General features: G+C 42.1%; 1 protein-coding gene across 5 annotated transcripts in view; it reads left to right on the top strand.

The window, feature by feature from the left end:
* Positions 1-16,919, top strand: part of VPS13D (vacuolar protein sorting 13 homolog D) — a 246,829-nt gene that overhangs the window by 26,112 nt on the left and 203,798 nt on the right. For 4 of the 5 annotated variants that reach the window (XM_029230144.1, XM_029230148.1, XM_029230145.1 and 1 more), the window contains 10 exons: positions 1,795-1,896; positions 2,041-2,242; positions 3,331-3,510; positions 4,820-4,950; positions 6,168-6,243; positions 6,670-6,840; positions 7,862-7,992; positions 10,680-10,812; positions 12,904-15,117; positions 16,252-16,403. In XM_029230144.1, coding sequence (XP_029085977.1) covers positions 1,795-1,896; positions 2,041-2,242; positions 3,331-3,510; positions 4,820-4,950; positions 6,168-6,243; positions 6,670-6,840; positions 7,862-7,992; positions 10,680-10,812; positions 12,904-15,117; positions 16,252-16,403 — 3,492 coding nt within the window. Of the gene's footprint in view, positions 1-1,794; positions 1,897-2,040; positions 2,243-3,330; positions 3,511-4,819; positions 4,951-6,167; positions 6,244-6,669; positions 6,841-7,861; positions 7,993-10,679; positions 10,813-12,903; positions 15,118-16,251; positions 16,404-16,919 lie in introns of those variants that run through there. The other variant, XM_029230147.1, reaches the window with a different exon arrangement.

Raw genomic sequence — 16,919 nt, 5'->3', positions numbered from 1 at the left:
TGGAGGTAGAGGCTAGGCCGAGGGTGTGAAGTAGGGGTGAAGGCAAGCTTCTGTTTTAGCTACCTACAGGACCAGAGACCCTTAGAACCAGCAGTCCTGGAGCCCTGGTGTGAAGCTCCCTCCCTGCTCTAGTCTATCTGCCTCTGTCTCCTGGGGGAAGGCAGTAGGGAGTGTCTCCTCCTTGATTTGTTTCGGTTTTGTGAGCATCTGTTTTTATAATAACAATTCAGACTGTTTCTGGTATTTTGGCTTGCGTACTATCTCTTAATTCACTCTTTCTTTAGTAAATTCTTCTAAGCTTCCCTTTAGCACCTGTCTTAGCTCGGGCTCCTATAACAACATGCCACAGACTGAGGGGCTTAAACAATAGACATTTATTTCTTAACAATTCTGGAGGCTTGAAAAGTCCATGATCAAGGTGCTGGCAGATTCGGTTCTTGGGGAAGACCAGCCTCCTGGCTTGTGGGCGGCCACCTTCTCACTGTGTGCTCACTTGGCCTTTCCTGGGTAGAGAGAGATCTGTCTGCCTTCCCCTTCTTGTAAGGCAACTAATCCCATCATGATGGTTCCATGCTCATCAGCTCATCTAAACCTGTTCACCTCCCATGGGCCCTACCTTCAAATCCCATCACACTGGGGGTTAGGACTTCAACATATGAATTTTGGGGGGACACATTCAGCCTATGAGAGCACCCCACTGTGGTAACCAGTGGCAGTGCTGAACCCCTGGGTGTTTTCACCTCTTCTGCCAGCACCCCGGGCATGACCCACTCAATTTGCTAGTGCTCTTTTCACCAGTGTCAGGCATGGTTACTGACATAGAAACCTTATGAAAAGGATGGAATAAACCAGACCTTTTGTTTTGGATGGTTTTCTTAAAGGCACAGGCAAAGACATGGAGGGAGAGAAAAATCTAAATTACAACTGAGGTGAGCAAGTAAACACATATAATATCCTTTCTTAATCGTAGCGTATAAGAAACAGCTTAGGATAGCTACCTCTGCTTTCTTTTGCATCTTTGCATGTAGCTGGCCACTGCTGTTCTTTCCTAACTAGCATGAAACAAATGAAAATGACCACTTCCTTGGTAATGTCCCATATGAAAATAAAGGAGCTGGAGGAGGGCTTCCCTGGTGGCGCAGTGGTTGAGAGTCTGCCTGCCGATGCAGGGGACACGGGTTCGTGCCCCGGTCCGGGAAGATCCCACATGCCGCGGAGTGGCTGGGCCCGTGAGCCATGGCCGCTGGGCCTGCGCGTCCGGAGCCTGTGCTCCACAGCGGGGGAGGCCACAACGGTGAGAGGCCCACGGACCGCAAAAAAAAAAAAAAAAGGGGGGGCTGGAGGCCTACACACTTACTCTGTAAACTTGGTCCTCAGTTTCCTCACCTGAAGTGGGAAGAATAATAACTAGCCACCAGCTTGAATCAATTGAGGTAACACATGTGAAGGCACTTTGTAAACCGCCATTGCTGTGCAAACATGGGCTACTCTGGCAGCACATGTTCTTCATTTCCCATTTTCAACTCAGTACTGTGTCTGCTCCCTCTGTACTTACCGTTAGTCTCATCTCAGAGACCAGGTAGAATCTATCAGCGTTATATGGAAAAGCTTTTTAAACCAGAAACATAGCAATTAGGAATTAACTGTTTATCTTCATTGTTTCTTGGCCTTCTAAATGTTGGGAAACGTTGGAGGCCAGTTGGGTTCCTTCACAGTACTGGATTGGTTCGTGAAGGTGTCCCGTTTCTCTGGAGCTATAATACCTGTTTTGTTTGTTTGTTTTCACCCAAACAGGAGGAAGTGTGTCGGATTGAAGAGGAACAGAGCTTTGAGGAATTGAAGATTTTGCGTGAACTGGTTCATGAACGATTTCACAAACAGGAAGAACTGGCAGAGGTAGGAAATCCTCTGTGAGAAGATGTGTTCTGACCCATTAGGCTCTGAGTGCCTCTGTGGGCAGACAGAGAATAAGCAGCGGTGTATATCACTTCCTGTTTCTGTCTTCGAGTACTCACATGTGCTCATTTTTGATTGACACAGAGCTTACGAGAGCCTCAGTTGTATTCTCCGGGAGAGTCTCCTGGAGACCCAGAGCCCAGCGGAGGCAGCGGAATGTTGCAGTACCTTCAGTCCTGGTTTCCTGGCTGGGGTGGCTGGTATGGGCAGCAGAGCCCTGAAGGGAAACCAGTCGAGGGCCTGACTGCGGAGCAGCACGAACGCTGGACTCCTGAGGAGATCCTGGGTAAGGCAGGGCTGGCCTTTACTTGCCCTTCTTGGCTATAGTGAAAGGAGACCTTTGGTTCATAATTCATCTGTTATTTGTGAAATGGCCCATGCTATATTTCAAATAGAAAAAAAGTAGAAGGACTTCCCTGGTCAGTGCAATCGTTAAAAATCCGCCTGCCAGTGCAGGGGATATGGGTTCGATCCCTGGTCCGGGAAGATCCCACGTGCTGCTGAGCAGATAAGCCCGTGCGCCACAACTACTGAGCCTGTGCTCTAGAGCCCACGTGCCACAACTACTGAAGCCTGCATGCTGCAACTACTGAAGCCCACATGCCTAGAGCCTGTGCTCTGCAACAAAGAGAAGCCACCTCAGTGAGAAACCTGTGCACTGCAATGAAGAGTAGCCCCCACTTACTGCAACTAGAGAAAGCCTGTGCACAGCAACAGAGACCCAACACAGCCAAAAAAAAAAAAAAAAGACATTAGTAACGGTTTGTCTCATGTTCATAGAGTCAGAGAGAGGAAGTTTCAAGAGATACTTGTTTGTAACTCCATTACTGAATTTGAATATTAATATGGTTTCAGATCGATCTGAGTGGCAGTGATTGTAAGAGAATTAAATCTGAACAAGTTCAAAAGTTTTAAACTCTGAGGCTTGAATACCAGTCCGGAGCCACCCTTTACACCCAGGCTGTCCACTATGGTAGCTGTAGTCACAAATGGCTATTTAAATTTATTAAACTAAAATAAAAAATTCACTTCCTCAGTTGACTTGCCACATGAGCCACAGTGCTCAAAGCCACTTGTGGTTAGTGGCCACTGTGCAGGACAGTGCAGTGTAGGACAGTGCACTGCATTGGGCAGTGCTGCCTTATAGTGTACTTTATCATGAATTTGGCATCGTCCCTCATTTGACAATAAGTTGATCAGGGCCCTTATAAAACAGTTAGGGTCGTTTCACATTGGTGAATAAAACAGTCACCCGTGACTTTGGAGTTCTTCCCTAAAAGGGGAAAATAGTTAAGTAATGTCATAATGACTGTGATCAGTGCTTTTTAAATTTTCCCATGTGTTTTCTTAAAGTCTTTTCTTCCTCACATTTAGGCTCCGAGGAGTTTTTTGACCCCACTGCAGATGCCTCTTGTATGAACACGTACACAAAGCGAGACCATGTCTTTGCCAAACTGAACTTACAGCTACAGCGAGGGACCGTGACTCTGCTGCACCAGGAGCAGGGAGCTGCCCAGATGAATCAAAGTGCTTTCATGCAGCTTGAGTTTTCAGGTATTGCCCCCAGAGAGCCACCTGATGCTCTGTATCTCTGTGGGCACGAGTGTCCACTTGAGTCTCATTATTTGCAGTAGTTATGTTCTAGAATGTTGCGTGAATACTGACTCCGGGCTCCGAGGGGAAACACAAGGTTAGGTGCCTGCAAGCCTCTGGTCATCACATTCGTCAACGGATCAGTATATAACCTTGTTCTATGAGTGTGTGTGTTTAAAGACACCTTATTTTGTTATTTTTTCGGTACGCGGGCTTCTCACTGTTGTGACCTCTCCCGTTGCGGAGCACAGGCTCTGGATGCGCAGGCTCAGCGGCCATGGTCACGGGCCCAGCCGCTCCGCGGCATGTGGGATCTTCCCGGACCGGGGCACAAACCCGTGTCCCCTGCATCGGCAGGCGGACTCTCAACCACTGCGCCACCAGGGAAGCCCCACCTTATTTAATATATGTTGTTGATTCATTAATTGAACTCATGGCCAGCGGCGTGTAACTCATGCCTGAGTGAAGCTTATCTACTACATGTATTTCCTCTGTAAGGCACAGCACTTCAGCACTGTGCTTGGGGACCCTTATAAACAGCGAAATCACCAAGGAACAGCACAAAAATGCAAAAAACTGGCACTAAATAGACCACACAAGGGCACTTGTATGAGCTGAAACAAGAAGGCAGAGCATTGCCATGTTCAGCTTCAGCTGGGAGCATGTGCTTCAGGTGACTCGAATTTTTGGCTGCTCTGCATATGTCCGCAGAGCACCGTGAGTATTATTTTGGGGTTACAAATAAATTTTAGTGAATAGGCGAATTTATAAATATGGAGTCTGCGAATAATGAAGATTGACTGTATTTGACTTCTTTTTCTGAATTTGAATTAAAGGTATGTAAATAAATACCCAGATGTTCATTTTCTCTTCTCACAAACAGATTTATTGCAGTTCATAAAATAGCCAGTTATCTGTGGCTTGTCAGTAGTTTAAAGGCAAATGACCAAAAAAAAAAAAAATCCAGTTTGTTTTTGACTTTATAATCTTGAGAGCTGAGAAATCATAAACTTAGTGTGAACTAGCAGATTGCTTGAATTTAATTGTAAAGTGCTCTGTTTAAAATTCATTCTGTTGGGAAACTTCTAATACTCCTTATAGATTTATATAAGATAGACATATAATATGTAGATAGGGTTATTTTGTTCAAATTTCAAGGAGAAATAGTTCATGATATCTGATAGTCTTCTGTAAAATATTATATCTTATACTTTTAAAATAATTAAGGCTATGATGGCATAGTATAACTCTTAACATTTATTTTCTGTAGGTGTAAAACTTCTAGCAGAATCTCTTCCTCGAAGAAACTCCTCCTTGCTTTCAGTCCGGTTGGGTGGACTGTTTCTTCGAGACCTGGCCACAGAAGGGACTCTATTTCCTCTTCTGGTCTTCCCTAATCCAGTACGTACAGCAGTGGGATGGCTGATTCATCCAGGGTGTTCGTGAATTGTGGTCTGTTTTAGGCAACAAAAGTAGTATTAACTTGATTCATTCTGACATTTGATCATTTTGAGACAGGCTGATCAAAATCAAATTGGAGGTAGATAAGTTTTTTGAATTTGTCAGAGAGCAGGTGTTGGTGAGTTTTATGGCAATGCCTTCTTCCCTCCCTGTGTTATAGCCACCTTGGAATAGTTGCTCTGATTTGGAAGAAAATGCCATCAGCACCACTATTTTCTGCATTTCAAGGTCAATGTTGAATGTCCTCTGTATCTGACAGTGATTTTCATTCATTCTGACCCTCAGTCACTGATAGGTAGTCTCATGTTTCCAGAGTTACAAAAGAGCCACCACAAGTTTTCTCTATAGGTGTAATTTTTTATATATAATATTATTTTTAGACTAGAAGATCTTTGATCTTACTAAGTTGGCAAAAAGATGGTCAGAAGAGTTGAATCTTTTTTTTTTTAAATAAATTTATTTATTTATTTATATTTGGCTGCGTTGGGTCTTCGTTGCTGCATGTGGGCTTTCTCTAGTTGCAGCGAGCGGGGGCTACTCTTCGTTGCGGCGTGCGGGCTTCTCATTGCGGTGGCTTCTCTTTGTTGTGGAGCGTGGGCGCTAGGCACGCGGGCTTCAGTAGTTGTGACACGTGGGCTCAGTAGTTGTGGCTCACGGGCTCTAGAGCGTAGACTCAGTCGTTGTGGCGCACGGGCTTAGTTGCTCCATGGCATGTGGAATCTTCCCGGGCCAGGGCTTGAACCCATGTTCGAGCCCTGCATTGGTGGGTGGATTCTCAACCACTGCGCCACCAGGGAAGCCCAGAAGAGTTGAATCTTTAGCCCCTTATTCTTCTCAGAATGTTTTGTCATGGGGCACTGGGGAGAGTGTGGGTGGGCAGAGTGAAAGTGTGAAAAGCTGTACACACTCAGTCCTTGTTGAGCAGTCGTTCATTAAGTGTGCTGAGTGCAGAGTAGCGCACTGCCCGTACCAGGCTGGGGAAAGGCACAGACTGGAGGGCTCAGCCTGCAGGTCCACAGTCGCCTGGTGTCAGACGAGTTTTGATTCTGACTGTGCTAAGCAAGAGTGATGCCAAAGGGTAAGACATGAGAGAGCGTGTGCACAGTGAATTGGTCCCTCTCGCCCTGACCTTTTTGCATTTTGTGTGTGTTTATCAGCAAAAAGAAGTCGGCAGAGTCTCACAGTCTTTTGGACTCCAGACAGCCTCTGCAGACAGAAGCGATCATCACCCTGGTAAGTTGTCGTACGTTCTTAAACTCATTCTTCAAAATGCGATGATTATAGATCAGTAGTCTTGGTCAGCAGAGAGGGAGTGTGTCCTGTCTTGTGCCCAGTGGTTTGCTGTGTGGATCCCTGTCTGACTTGGAGACTGCCTCATGCTCTCGCTCCACCCATGTGTGACTGGGGTAACTCTCAGGGCCTCCGGGTCCTGGGTTACATGTTGGGAGTGAGTCCAACAACCTGGTCCTGTTTGAGGAGTCCTGTTGACAATTAGTCAATCCTTATTAGGTTTTCTGTTTTATAAAATTTTCATAAATGAGAACTAATTGGAAAATAATTGAGAAAATGTCTTTTTTTCCCATAAGTCCTTATCAGTTATCAAGAATAAGATGATTATTTTGCTGTGTTCCATTTTCTTTCTCTGGTTCTTTCCTTTAGCTGCAGACCCAGATGACCCATTTTTTGAGATGCTATATGAGAGAAATCCAGTGCACAGCCATTTTGAGAGGCGGCTGAATGTCAGCACGAGGCCCTTGAACATCATATATAATCCCCAGGCTATTAAAAAAGTAGCAGACTTTTTCTACAAGGGAAAGGTTCATACCTCAGGTTAACTTTTTTGTTTGTTTGCTCTTATGTGACTTTCTAAAGACATCTTTCTTGTCGTTTCTGGGACAAGGGTTATTATACATTCAGGTGACCTGGTAGTGGTAGAGAAGGCCTGCAGAGTAAGTGGATAGGGTTGTCCTTAGTTACTGAATCAAAGTGGATGTCCTTGGAAAGTTACTCTTCCAAGAGGAATCAATAGCCTTCATATTTTCTCTTTCTTTGCCTTCATTTAGCATGCATTTAAAATGCTTCCCATTCCATGAGGACAGTGATTTCCTTGGCTACCCAGGATATTTTATTTAGGCCAGAGAATTTAGGAGGAATGTTCAGTTTCCTCCTAGATGACAGGATCAGTGGTTTGTTTTACTTGTTTCATGCAGCATTAAGTATTCCAAGGTTCACCATTGCACTCTTCTGTGTCATCATTGATTCACTTAGGCCTTCCTTTGTTCCCAAAAAAGATTTGAGACAGTATGTGCAGAAGAAGCACTACTGTTTGACAAGGAAGTCAGTAAAACAGTGGTACTTTCCTAAATGTATCCTGTCTCTCCCTCTTCATAACAATTGTTTTAGTTTTTGGTCCAGTTTTTTGAGTCTTTTCATTTAAACAGTGGCCATAAATATCTTGGCTTCATTGCTCTGTCACTGATAGAATGTAGAAGGCATATACTACTTCTAGATTCCAATTGCTCTTTCAGTGTAATATGCTTTTAAGAATTTTGAAATATGGTTTGGAATCTTTCAGAAACTGGTTCTAGAAATTCTAGTAACTTAGGTATCCTTCCCTCACATACTGCCTTTCTCCACATGGATGTTTTGAAAGGATGTGCCTTTCTCGCCCATCTTCGCCTCATTCCGGTTACCCTGTATGGCACCAGGTCAGGCTGGAGTAAGGAACTGTTGTTGTACAGACTGTGTTCTAGCTTTGCTGGAAACCCCTGGTGAGAATAGAAGTTGCAGTGCTTTCTTTCACCCAGCCATTTGAAAATTCTGACTCTCCTGTATATTTCCCATCTTGCAGGTTTTGGTTATCAGTCTGAACTTGAGTTGAGAGTGGCTGAAGCTGCCCGAAGACAATATAACAGACTGAAGATGCAGACCAAGGCGGAAATCCGACAAACTCTTGATCGTTTGCTAGTGGGTGATTTCATTGTAAGTAGGCGTAGTAAATACTCTTTTTGGGGGGCGGGGAAGAGGAAGGTGTTTTTTCTAAGTTCTTTACTTACATAGATAGACATGCTTGTATCAATTACACTGATTAAGTGAACTGAATCTAGGAAGTACTTATCAGTTAGCAAAAAATAAAATCCCATGTCTTGTACAGTCACGGTTTAATAAATAAAAACAAATGACTGAGACGAGATCATATTTCTTCCTTTTACCCATCTTGGAACACTCTCCAGACTCATCTTTGTTCCGTTTTCTATACCTGACATTTTGTAAATATTTCACTTAAGAACACCCCCTTTCATGTACTGTTAGCAGAAGAAAAACAATTGGAATGATGCCCCAGTTTTAATTCCTGGGAAGGATGGTCACTTTGTGATGCTAAGTGACCAGCTGACACGAGGATGCCGTAAGTAGAAAGGGAGAGCCCAGAGCCATCTCAACAGTCCAGCAAAACTGGGTTTCTGAACACCAGACACACAGATAAACTCAAAGTGGCTTAAAGACCTAAATGTAAGACTGGACACTATAATAAACTCTTAGAGGAAAACATAGGCAGAACACTCTGACATAAATCGCAGCAATATCTTTTTTGATCCACCTCTTAGAGTAATGAAAATAAAACCAAAAATAAACAAATGGGACCTAATTAAACTAAAAAGCTTTTGCACAGCAAAGGAAACCATAAACAAAACGAAAAGACAACCCACAGAATAGGAGAAAATATTTGCAAATGAAGTGAACAAGGGATTAATCTCCAAAATATACAAACAGCTCATGGAGTTCAATATCAAAAAAAGGAACAACCCAATCAAAAAGTGGGTGGGAGATCTAAATAGACATTTCTCCTAAGAAGACATACAGATGGCCAAAAAGCACATGGCAAGATGCTAAACATCACTAATTATTAGAGAAATGCAAATCAAAACTACAGTGAAGGCTCACCTCACACCAGTCAGAATGGCCATCATCAAAAAAGTCTACAAACAGTAAATGCTGGAGAGGGTGTGGAAAAAAGGGAACCCTCTACACTGTTGGTGGGAATGTAAATTGGTACAACCATTATGGAGAACAGTATGGAGGTTCCTTAATAAACTAAAAATAGAGATGCCATATGATCCAGCAATACCACTCCTGGGCATATATCTGGAGAAAACCATAATTCGGAAAGATACGTGCACCCCAGTGTTCATTGCAGCACTGTTTACAATAGTCACAGCATGGAAGCAACCTAAATGTCCATCGATAGAGGAGTGGATAAAGAAGATGTGGTACATATATACGATGGAATATTACTCAGTCATAAAAAAGAATGAAATAGTGCCATTTGCAGCAATGTGGATGGACCTAGAGATGGTCATACTGAGTGAAGTAAGACAAAGACAAATATCATACAATATCACTTATATGCGGAATCTAAAAAAATGGTACAAATGAACTTATTTACAAAACAGAAATAGAGTTACAGATGTAGAAAACAAACATGGTTACCAGGGGGGAAAGCTAGGGGAGAGGGATAAATTGGGAGATTGGGATTGACACATACACACTACTATATATAAAATAGATAAATAAGACCTACTGTGTAGCAGAGGGAACTCTACTCAGTACTCTGTAATGACCCATATGGGAAAAGAATCTGAAAAAGAGTGGATATATGTATATGTATAACTGATTCACTTTGCTGTACACCTGAAACTAATACAATATTTTAAATCAACTATACTCCAATAAAAATTTAAAAATAAACCCCAAAAAACCAAAACAAGAAAATAACTGGGTTTCTGCCCCTGTGGCCTGGAGGTATGCTGCCGAGATGCAGCAGTAGGTGGAGCAGTCAGTGTGGCTTCTTTGGAAGGTGCAGAGCCAGCTGGGAGTGTAAGGCATGGCAGCAGTGTTCAGAGGAAAATGTTTAGGGGTAAGTAGTGAGGGGCGGAGAGTTTGTCCTGTCTTCTGTTTTTGCTAGTGTTTTGACACAAATTACAACATTTAGTACCTTCTGATTATCTTAGACCAAGAGGTTTCTTTTTGATCACGTTTATATAAATCAGCTTTTACTACATATAATTTACTACATGTAGCTTTTACTATGTATAATTATATAAATTAGCTTTTTACTACATACAACTTTTTTTGATAGCATTTATATAAATTAGCTAATTTTAGTCACAGGGAAGAACTGTTAACAAATTCATGAATTGGTCTATTTTTTATATTTCAAATGTCAAAGCTTATGTTTTTCAGTAAGGTATTTTGGCCTGAAAGTTCATGGTTAGCAATATCCATGAATAAATAAAAATATTTGGATTTCTACTTTTATTTGAATTGTATAACTTCTGTAATACTTTAAAGTATTAAGTCCTGTACATTTAGAAATCAGACCTTTCTTAAACCACTGATCATCAAAATCAAAGAGCAAACAACCCACCAAACCAGTAATTTGCCAATTTTTTTCTCCCACTTCAGACATTTGCCTGTGGTAATGTCTCAAATTGTTAAACATTTGGATCCACTTTTGTTTTAAACATTTTGCTTTAATATCAGAGACCATTACGTCATCCTGTGACCCTAGTGTGGCTTTCGGGAAGGCTTGAGCCCTAGCTGATAAAGCTGCCCTCTGTCAGCAGTTGCAGTTCAAGGTTATTTAATCGTCATTTGTTTTATTTTTACAGGAGGAGAGTAAACGGTGGACTGTGCGACTAGACATTTCTGCCCCTCAGGTGATATTTCCTGATGATTTCAAATTCAAGAATCCCGTGTTGGTTGTTGTGGATCTAGGCAGAATGCTCTTGACCAATACCCAAGGTACAGTGTGAGTGTGAAGTAATGAAGACATGTCGTGGTAGATTGATGTGTCTCTGTGCTAAACTAAGTAAAGCTTAAAAAAAGAGGTATTTAACATTTTGTAACTCCAGAGTTCACTTGTTACTTTTTTTTTTTTTTTTTTTTGGTGGCACGCGGGCCTCTCACTGCTGTGGCCTCTCCCGTTGCGGAGCACAGGCTCCGGACGCGCAGGCTCAGCGGCCGTGGCTCACGGGCCCAGCCGCTCCGCGGCGTGTGGGATCTTCCCGAACCGGGGCACGAACCCATGTCCCCTGCATCGGCAGGCGGACTCTCAACCACTGTGCGCCACCAGGGAAGCCCACTTGTTACTTTTTTAATAATACCTTTATTGAGATACATTTGAAAATATAGAATTCAGTTGTTTTTTGTATGTTGGTAAAATTGTGCAACTCTGTTATCTAATTCCAGAACATTGTCATCATTCCCAAGAAGACAGTCTAAACCCATAAGCAGTTATTCTCCATTACCAGCTCTCCGAGCCCTTGCTAACCACCAATCTTTCTGTCCCTATGGATTTGCCTATTCTGAACAGTTCACGTGAATAGAGTCATATAACACGTGGTCTTTTATGTCTGACTTCTTTCACTTGTCATAGTGTTTTCAAGGTTTATCCTGTTGTAGCCTGTACCAATACTTCATTCCTATTTGTGACTGAATAATGTTCCCTTGTATGAATATACTACATTTTATTTATCCATTTATCAGTTGGTGGACATTTGGGTTTCCACTTTTTGGCTATTGTGAGTAGTGCTGGTATGAACATTAATGTATAGGCTTTTGTGTAGACGTATATTTTCAGTCTTTTGGGTTTGTTTCAGTGTAGAATTGCTGGGTCATATAGCAGCTCTGTGTTTTAACATTTTGAGGAACTGCCAGATTGTAAAATGGCTGCACCTTTTTACTGTCTCACCAGCATTGTACGAGAGTTCCAGTTTCTCTATATCCTTGTCAATGTTTGTTATTATCTGTCTTTTGGATTATAGCCATTTTTATGACTGTGTAGTAGTATCTCACTGTGGTTTTTAATTGTATTTCTTGTGTAAAGTTTTGTATTTTAATAAACATTATTTCTCAGTACATAATTTCTGGAATAGAGATTTAATCTATTTAGGGATATTAGGGACATACATAAAAAGACTCCTGGAAGGTAATTTCATTACTATTATTAGATCCAAAAAATAGTCATTGTTCACCTTGAGATGGGAGGGAGGAAGGAGAGGATTCATTGGATAAAAGAGATTGAGGAAGCTTATCAAACAATCTCAGCCTTATCCTATTTTACTGAAAGATCAGAAGAGGAGAAGAGGGTAGAGGATTTGAGCTGGAGTGGAAAAGTTTGGCCGTAAGGGGAATGTGAAAAGGGAATTGTATCTGAAGAAAAGGATCACACAACCACAGAAAGCACCTACTTGAATTTATAAAACACAAACATGGAATAGAGACATAGCAAACCCAGCGATGTGTTTTTGTTGTCTCGGCACTGCTTGGGTGCAGAAGAGAGGGGGGTTAAGAGTGTGAATTCTGGGGCTAGAACATGACATATCGAGCAGTTGCTGCTTGCCAAGCATTGATCTAGGCACTAGGGGTATTGTGTTGAGGAAGGTAGACGAGACCTCTTCTTTTAGAACATTCTAGTGGGGGGAGGGGACAAAATGTACACATAGATGAATACAGGAAAAAGTAAACAAATATGGAGAGTGACATAAGAGGGGTTGGTGATGGCAGCTCACGCAGTGCAGCTCAGATTGGGGGTGGGGGCAGTTTCGGGCAGCAGGTTGTTGGCTTCTGCACCCTGACATATGTTCTTACGTTAGCAGGTCTCCATCTTTTCTCATGTTCATACACTTTTACTCTTTGTGTTTTGATTTCCAAATCAGTAGATAAGTTTATGCTGAATAAATGGTAAATACAGAATATAATGCTTGGAGTTTTCATCCATTTATTTTTTAAATTGGGGTGGTTGATTCTCTACTTTTCTTAATTCTTTCATTAAAGGGAAGAGGAAGGAAAGAGCAGACATATACTTTGAATCTTCTCTTTTTTCATCTGCAGATGACTCCAAGAGGAAGAGTGGGGATGGGTCAGCATCTGAAGAGAATCAGTTTAGTGATGATGAATATAAGACCCCTCTTGCCACACCTCCTAACACCCCACCTCCCGAGACAAACAGCAGTAATAGGGAGAAAACACCTCCATTTTCTGGAGTTGAATTCAGTGAAGAGCAGCTTCAGGCACATTTAATGAGCACGAAGATGTATGAGAGGTACTCGCTGTCCTTTCTGGACCTCCAGATCATGGTTGGACGAGTGAAGGACAACTGGAAGCATGTCCAGGATATTGATGTGGGACCGACCCATGTGGTCGAGAAATTCAACGTTCACCTACAGTTAGAACGCCGATTGATTTATACTTCAGATCCCAAGTACCCCGGAGCCGTGCTATCAGGCAACCTACCAGACCTAAAGATCCACATCAATGAAGATAAAATATCTGCTCTAAAGAATTGCTTTGCTCTCCTGACCACCCCAGAAATGAAGACTTTTGACACTCAGATTAAAGAGAAGATTTTTCCCCAAGGGGGACAGCGGGGAAGTTTGCAAGACTCGGTGATGAATTTAACCCAGAGCATCGTGGTGTTGGAGCAGCATACCCGGGAGGTTCTGGTGGAGTCACAACTCCTCCTGGCTGAATTTAAAGTGAACTGTATGCAGCTTGGTGTTGAGAGCAACGGCCGGTACATTTCTGTGCTCAAGGTATTTGGTACCAACGCTCACTTTGTGAAGAGGCCTTATGACGCTGAAGTCTCCCTCACTGTTCATGGTTTGCTGCTGGTGGACACCATGCAGACATATGGTGCTGATTTTGACCTTTTGATGGCCTCTCATAAGAATTTGAGCTTTGATATCCCAACAGGAAGCCTCCGGGATAGCAGAGCCCAGTCTCCTGTCTCTGGACCCAACGTGGCCCACCTCACTAATACTGCCACACTGAATGACCGATCAGCCACTGGTGTTTCTCTTGACAGAATTCTCACCAAAGAACAAGAGTCCCTCATAAAACTGGAGTATCAGTTTGTGAGTTCAGAGTGCCCATCGATGAATTTGGACAGCACTCTTCAGGTGGTTTCGTTACAGGTGAATAATTTGGATATCATCCTAAATCCAGAGACAATTGTGGAGCTGATTGGTTTTCTTCAAAAATCCTTTCCCAAGGAAAAAGATGATTTGAGTCCTCAACCTTTAATGACTGATTTTGAAAGAAGCTTTAGGGAACAAGGAACTTACCAATCTACATATGAACAAAACACCGAGGTTGCAGTGGAAATCCACAGACTTAACCTGCTGCTCCTTCGGACAGTGGGAATGGCAAATGGAGAGAAATATGGCAGAAAAATTGCAACGGCAAGTATAGGTGGCACCAAAGTTAACGTCTCCATGGGCAGCACATTTGACATGAACGGTTCTCTTGGCTGTTTGCAGCTTATGGATTTAACACAGGAGAATGTTAAGAACCAATATGTTGTCAGCATTGGGAATTCCATAGGCTATGAAAATATCATCAGTGATATTGGCTACTTTGAATCTGTATTTGTCAGAATGGAAGATGCAGCCCTCACTGAAGCTCTGAGTTTCACCTTTGTTGAGAAATTTAAACAGGAATGTTTTCTCAATCTCAAGATGGCTTCCTTGCATTACAACCACTCTGCTAAATTTTTGAAGGAGTTGACATTGTCCATGGATGAGCTGGAAGAAAATTTTCGAAATATGCTGAAAAGCGCAGCCACCAAAGTCACCACAGTCCTAGCCACCAAGACGGCCGAGTACACTGAGATGGTATCACTCTTTGAAACTCCAAGGAAGGCCCGGGAATCCTTTATCTTAGAAGAAAATGAAACATATGGGTTTGGCCTAGGTGCATCTCATTCCGACACTGTAAAGCTAATCTTGAACATAAACATTGAATCACCAGTTGTTTCTATCCCTCGGAAGCCTGGGAGTCCTGAGTTGTTGGTAGGACACTTGGGACAGATATTCATCCAGAATTTTGTGGCAGGAGATGATGAATCCAGAAGTGACCGTCTGCAAGTGGAAATCAAAGACATTAAATTATATTCTTTGAATTGCACCCAGTTGGCAGGCAGAGAGGGCCCTGGGCCTGAAGTGAGCCGGGCGTTTTGCCCTCCTTCTGGGTCTGCCAGTGCCAGTAGTCAAGAGGAAGCTCATTTCACCCGACATGATTTCTTTGAATCTTTGCATAGAGGTCAAGGTGAGGAGTGTGTATCTTTTGTCTCATTTTGTTTAAAGATTCCAAACCCAGCTCATGTAGATAGTACTTGGCTTAAAATAACTACAAAAACCTTTCTTTTAGAATTATCCCCGGTTAATATTTAAGAAATCAAAATAGAATTTTATTAGAATGCTTCATATTAGGTTGGTATGTTTGCAACTTTTTCCATTGATTACCATATTTGGCAAAATAAGATTTTTTTTTTTTAAGTGGACCTGTTGGGTGAGTGTTCATTCACAGGGATTCAGTGGGTGGATTCTGTTAGAGTATTATGTAATTTGGTCAAATGCATCTGATTTTTTTCATTCCTAAGCTGTAGATCTTTCCTAGTTAAATATCGTAGTCTAAGGCAGCTGGAGGGATTGACAGAAATAGAATATGAAACTTAGTCTCTGGATGTTATGTTCTCCTTTGAGTATCCTGTCATCTTCTGTAATGGTTTGGTCCAGGGTTCTAGGAATAAAATGCCAGTTTGTGTTCTCGATCTGATCTGCTAAAACCAAACAGTTCAATCTATTAATAGTCTTGGCATCCACAGGAATCAGGTAAGCCCTAGACGGCCTTATTCATTGGTGAAGAAATTAATGCCTTTGAGAACTTCTCCTATGGTTCTCAGCTGTGTTCACCGATTGATTTACATACTTACCAAAAGATTGCTTTCTCTGCTTGGGTTAGAAGTTGTTTACTTAGAACCTTATATTGTCTGTGATTCTGACTTAGGTCCAATAAGAGGGATCAATCTAAAGCTGGACATGGATGAGCAATTTGGTTTGGAAAATGCCAGCTTGGGAGGTTAAGAGAAGCTTAACATGGACCCTGGCCTGGGTTAATGTTCACTGCACCATATTTTGAAGCCACCAAGTGGAGCATGTCATGAAAATAACTGTTACTTTTTGTGTATAAATTTATCTTGTACCTCTGCTTGCTATGAGTTTTGGTCTTGGGATAATTACCAAAGTTTGTATTCAGTCATAGACCCCAGGTGCCAGGCTAACCTGCCCTCCTGGTCTAGGAGCAACTCCTGGGCTTTGTTCTATACACTCTCTACTTAATCAGCAGGAACGCAGTAAATATGAATGTTTCCAGTCTGTCATTTCCCCTCTTTTATGCCAGCTTTTCACATCCTGAACAACACGACCATTCAGTTTAAACTGGAGAAGATCCCTGTAGAGAGAGAATCTGAATTGACTTTCTCCCTTAGTCCGGATGACCTGGGAACTTCTAGCATCATGAAGATCGAAGGAAAATTTGTCAATCCGGTGCAGGTAAACACGTTATTGATTTTTATGTCAGGACAGTTGAAATTATGTAATTATTTTACATTTATATTATATACGTATGTTTATATTTTGTATATATAAAATGTTGGAAGGAAAATATATAAATTCAAAGAGATATTATTCATATTATTGTCAATAACTTCTTCCAATGAACCATGGAATCCTTTTATCATGTCCTTCTATCACTGGGGAATCAGTCTTGTTAGCCTTCTTCATGTGGAGAGGGGGGAATTATATAGAGGAAGAGGGCAAATCCTTAATTCCATTGCCATTAAGAAACGAGGAAAATTATTGCTTAAAAAGTCAGTCTCTCTTTCCCAGAAGGTTATAATTCTTGTCACACTTCTGACACATTTGGCCCAGCCTGTAAAACAATGTGATTATCTGAGCTGTTGACAGATCCCTTCAAGGGAGAATTAGTCTTGCCCCTCATTGAAATGAAATGGTCCGGGGCTGTGTGTGTGTGTGTGTGTGTGTGTGTGTGTGTGTGTGTGTGTGTGT

Source organism: Monodon monoceros, unplaced genomic scaffold, assembly GCF_005190385.1.
Source record: "Monodon monoceros isolate NGI ecotype Baffin Bay Population unplaced genomic scaffold, NGI_Narwhal_1 Super_Scaffold_18, whole genome shotgun sequence".
In the NCBI taxonomy this organism is placed as follows: domain Eukaryota; kingdom Metazoa; phylum Chordata; class Mammalia; order Artiodactyla; family Monodontidae; genus Monodon; species Monodon monoceros.
The sequence above is the reverse complement of the archived record's forward strand: the minus strand, read 5'-3'. Positions and strand labels throughout refer to the sequence as shown.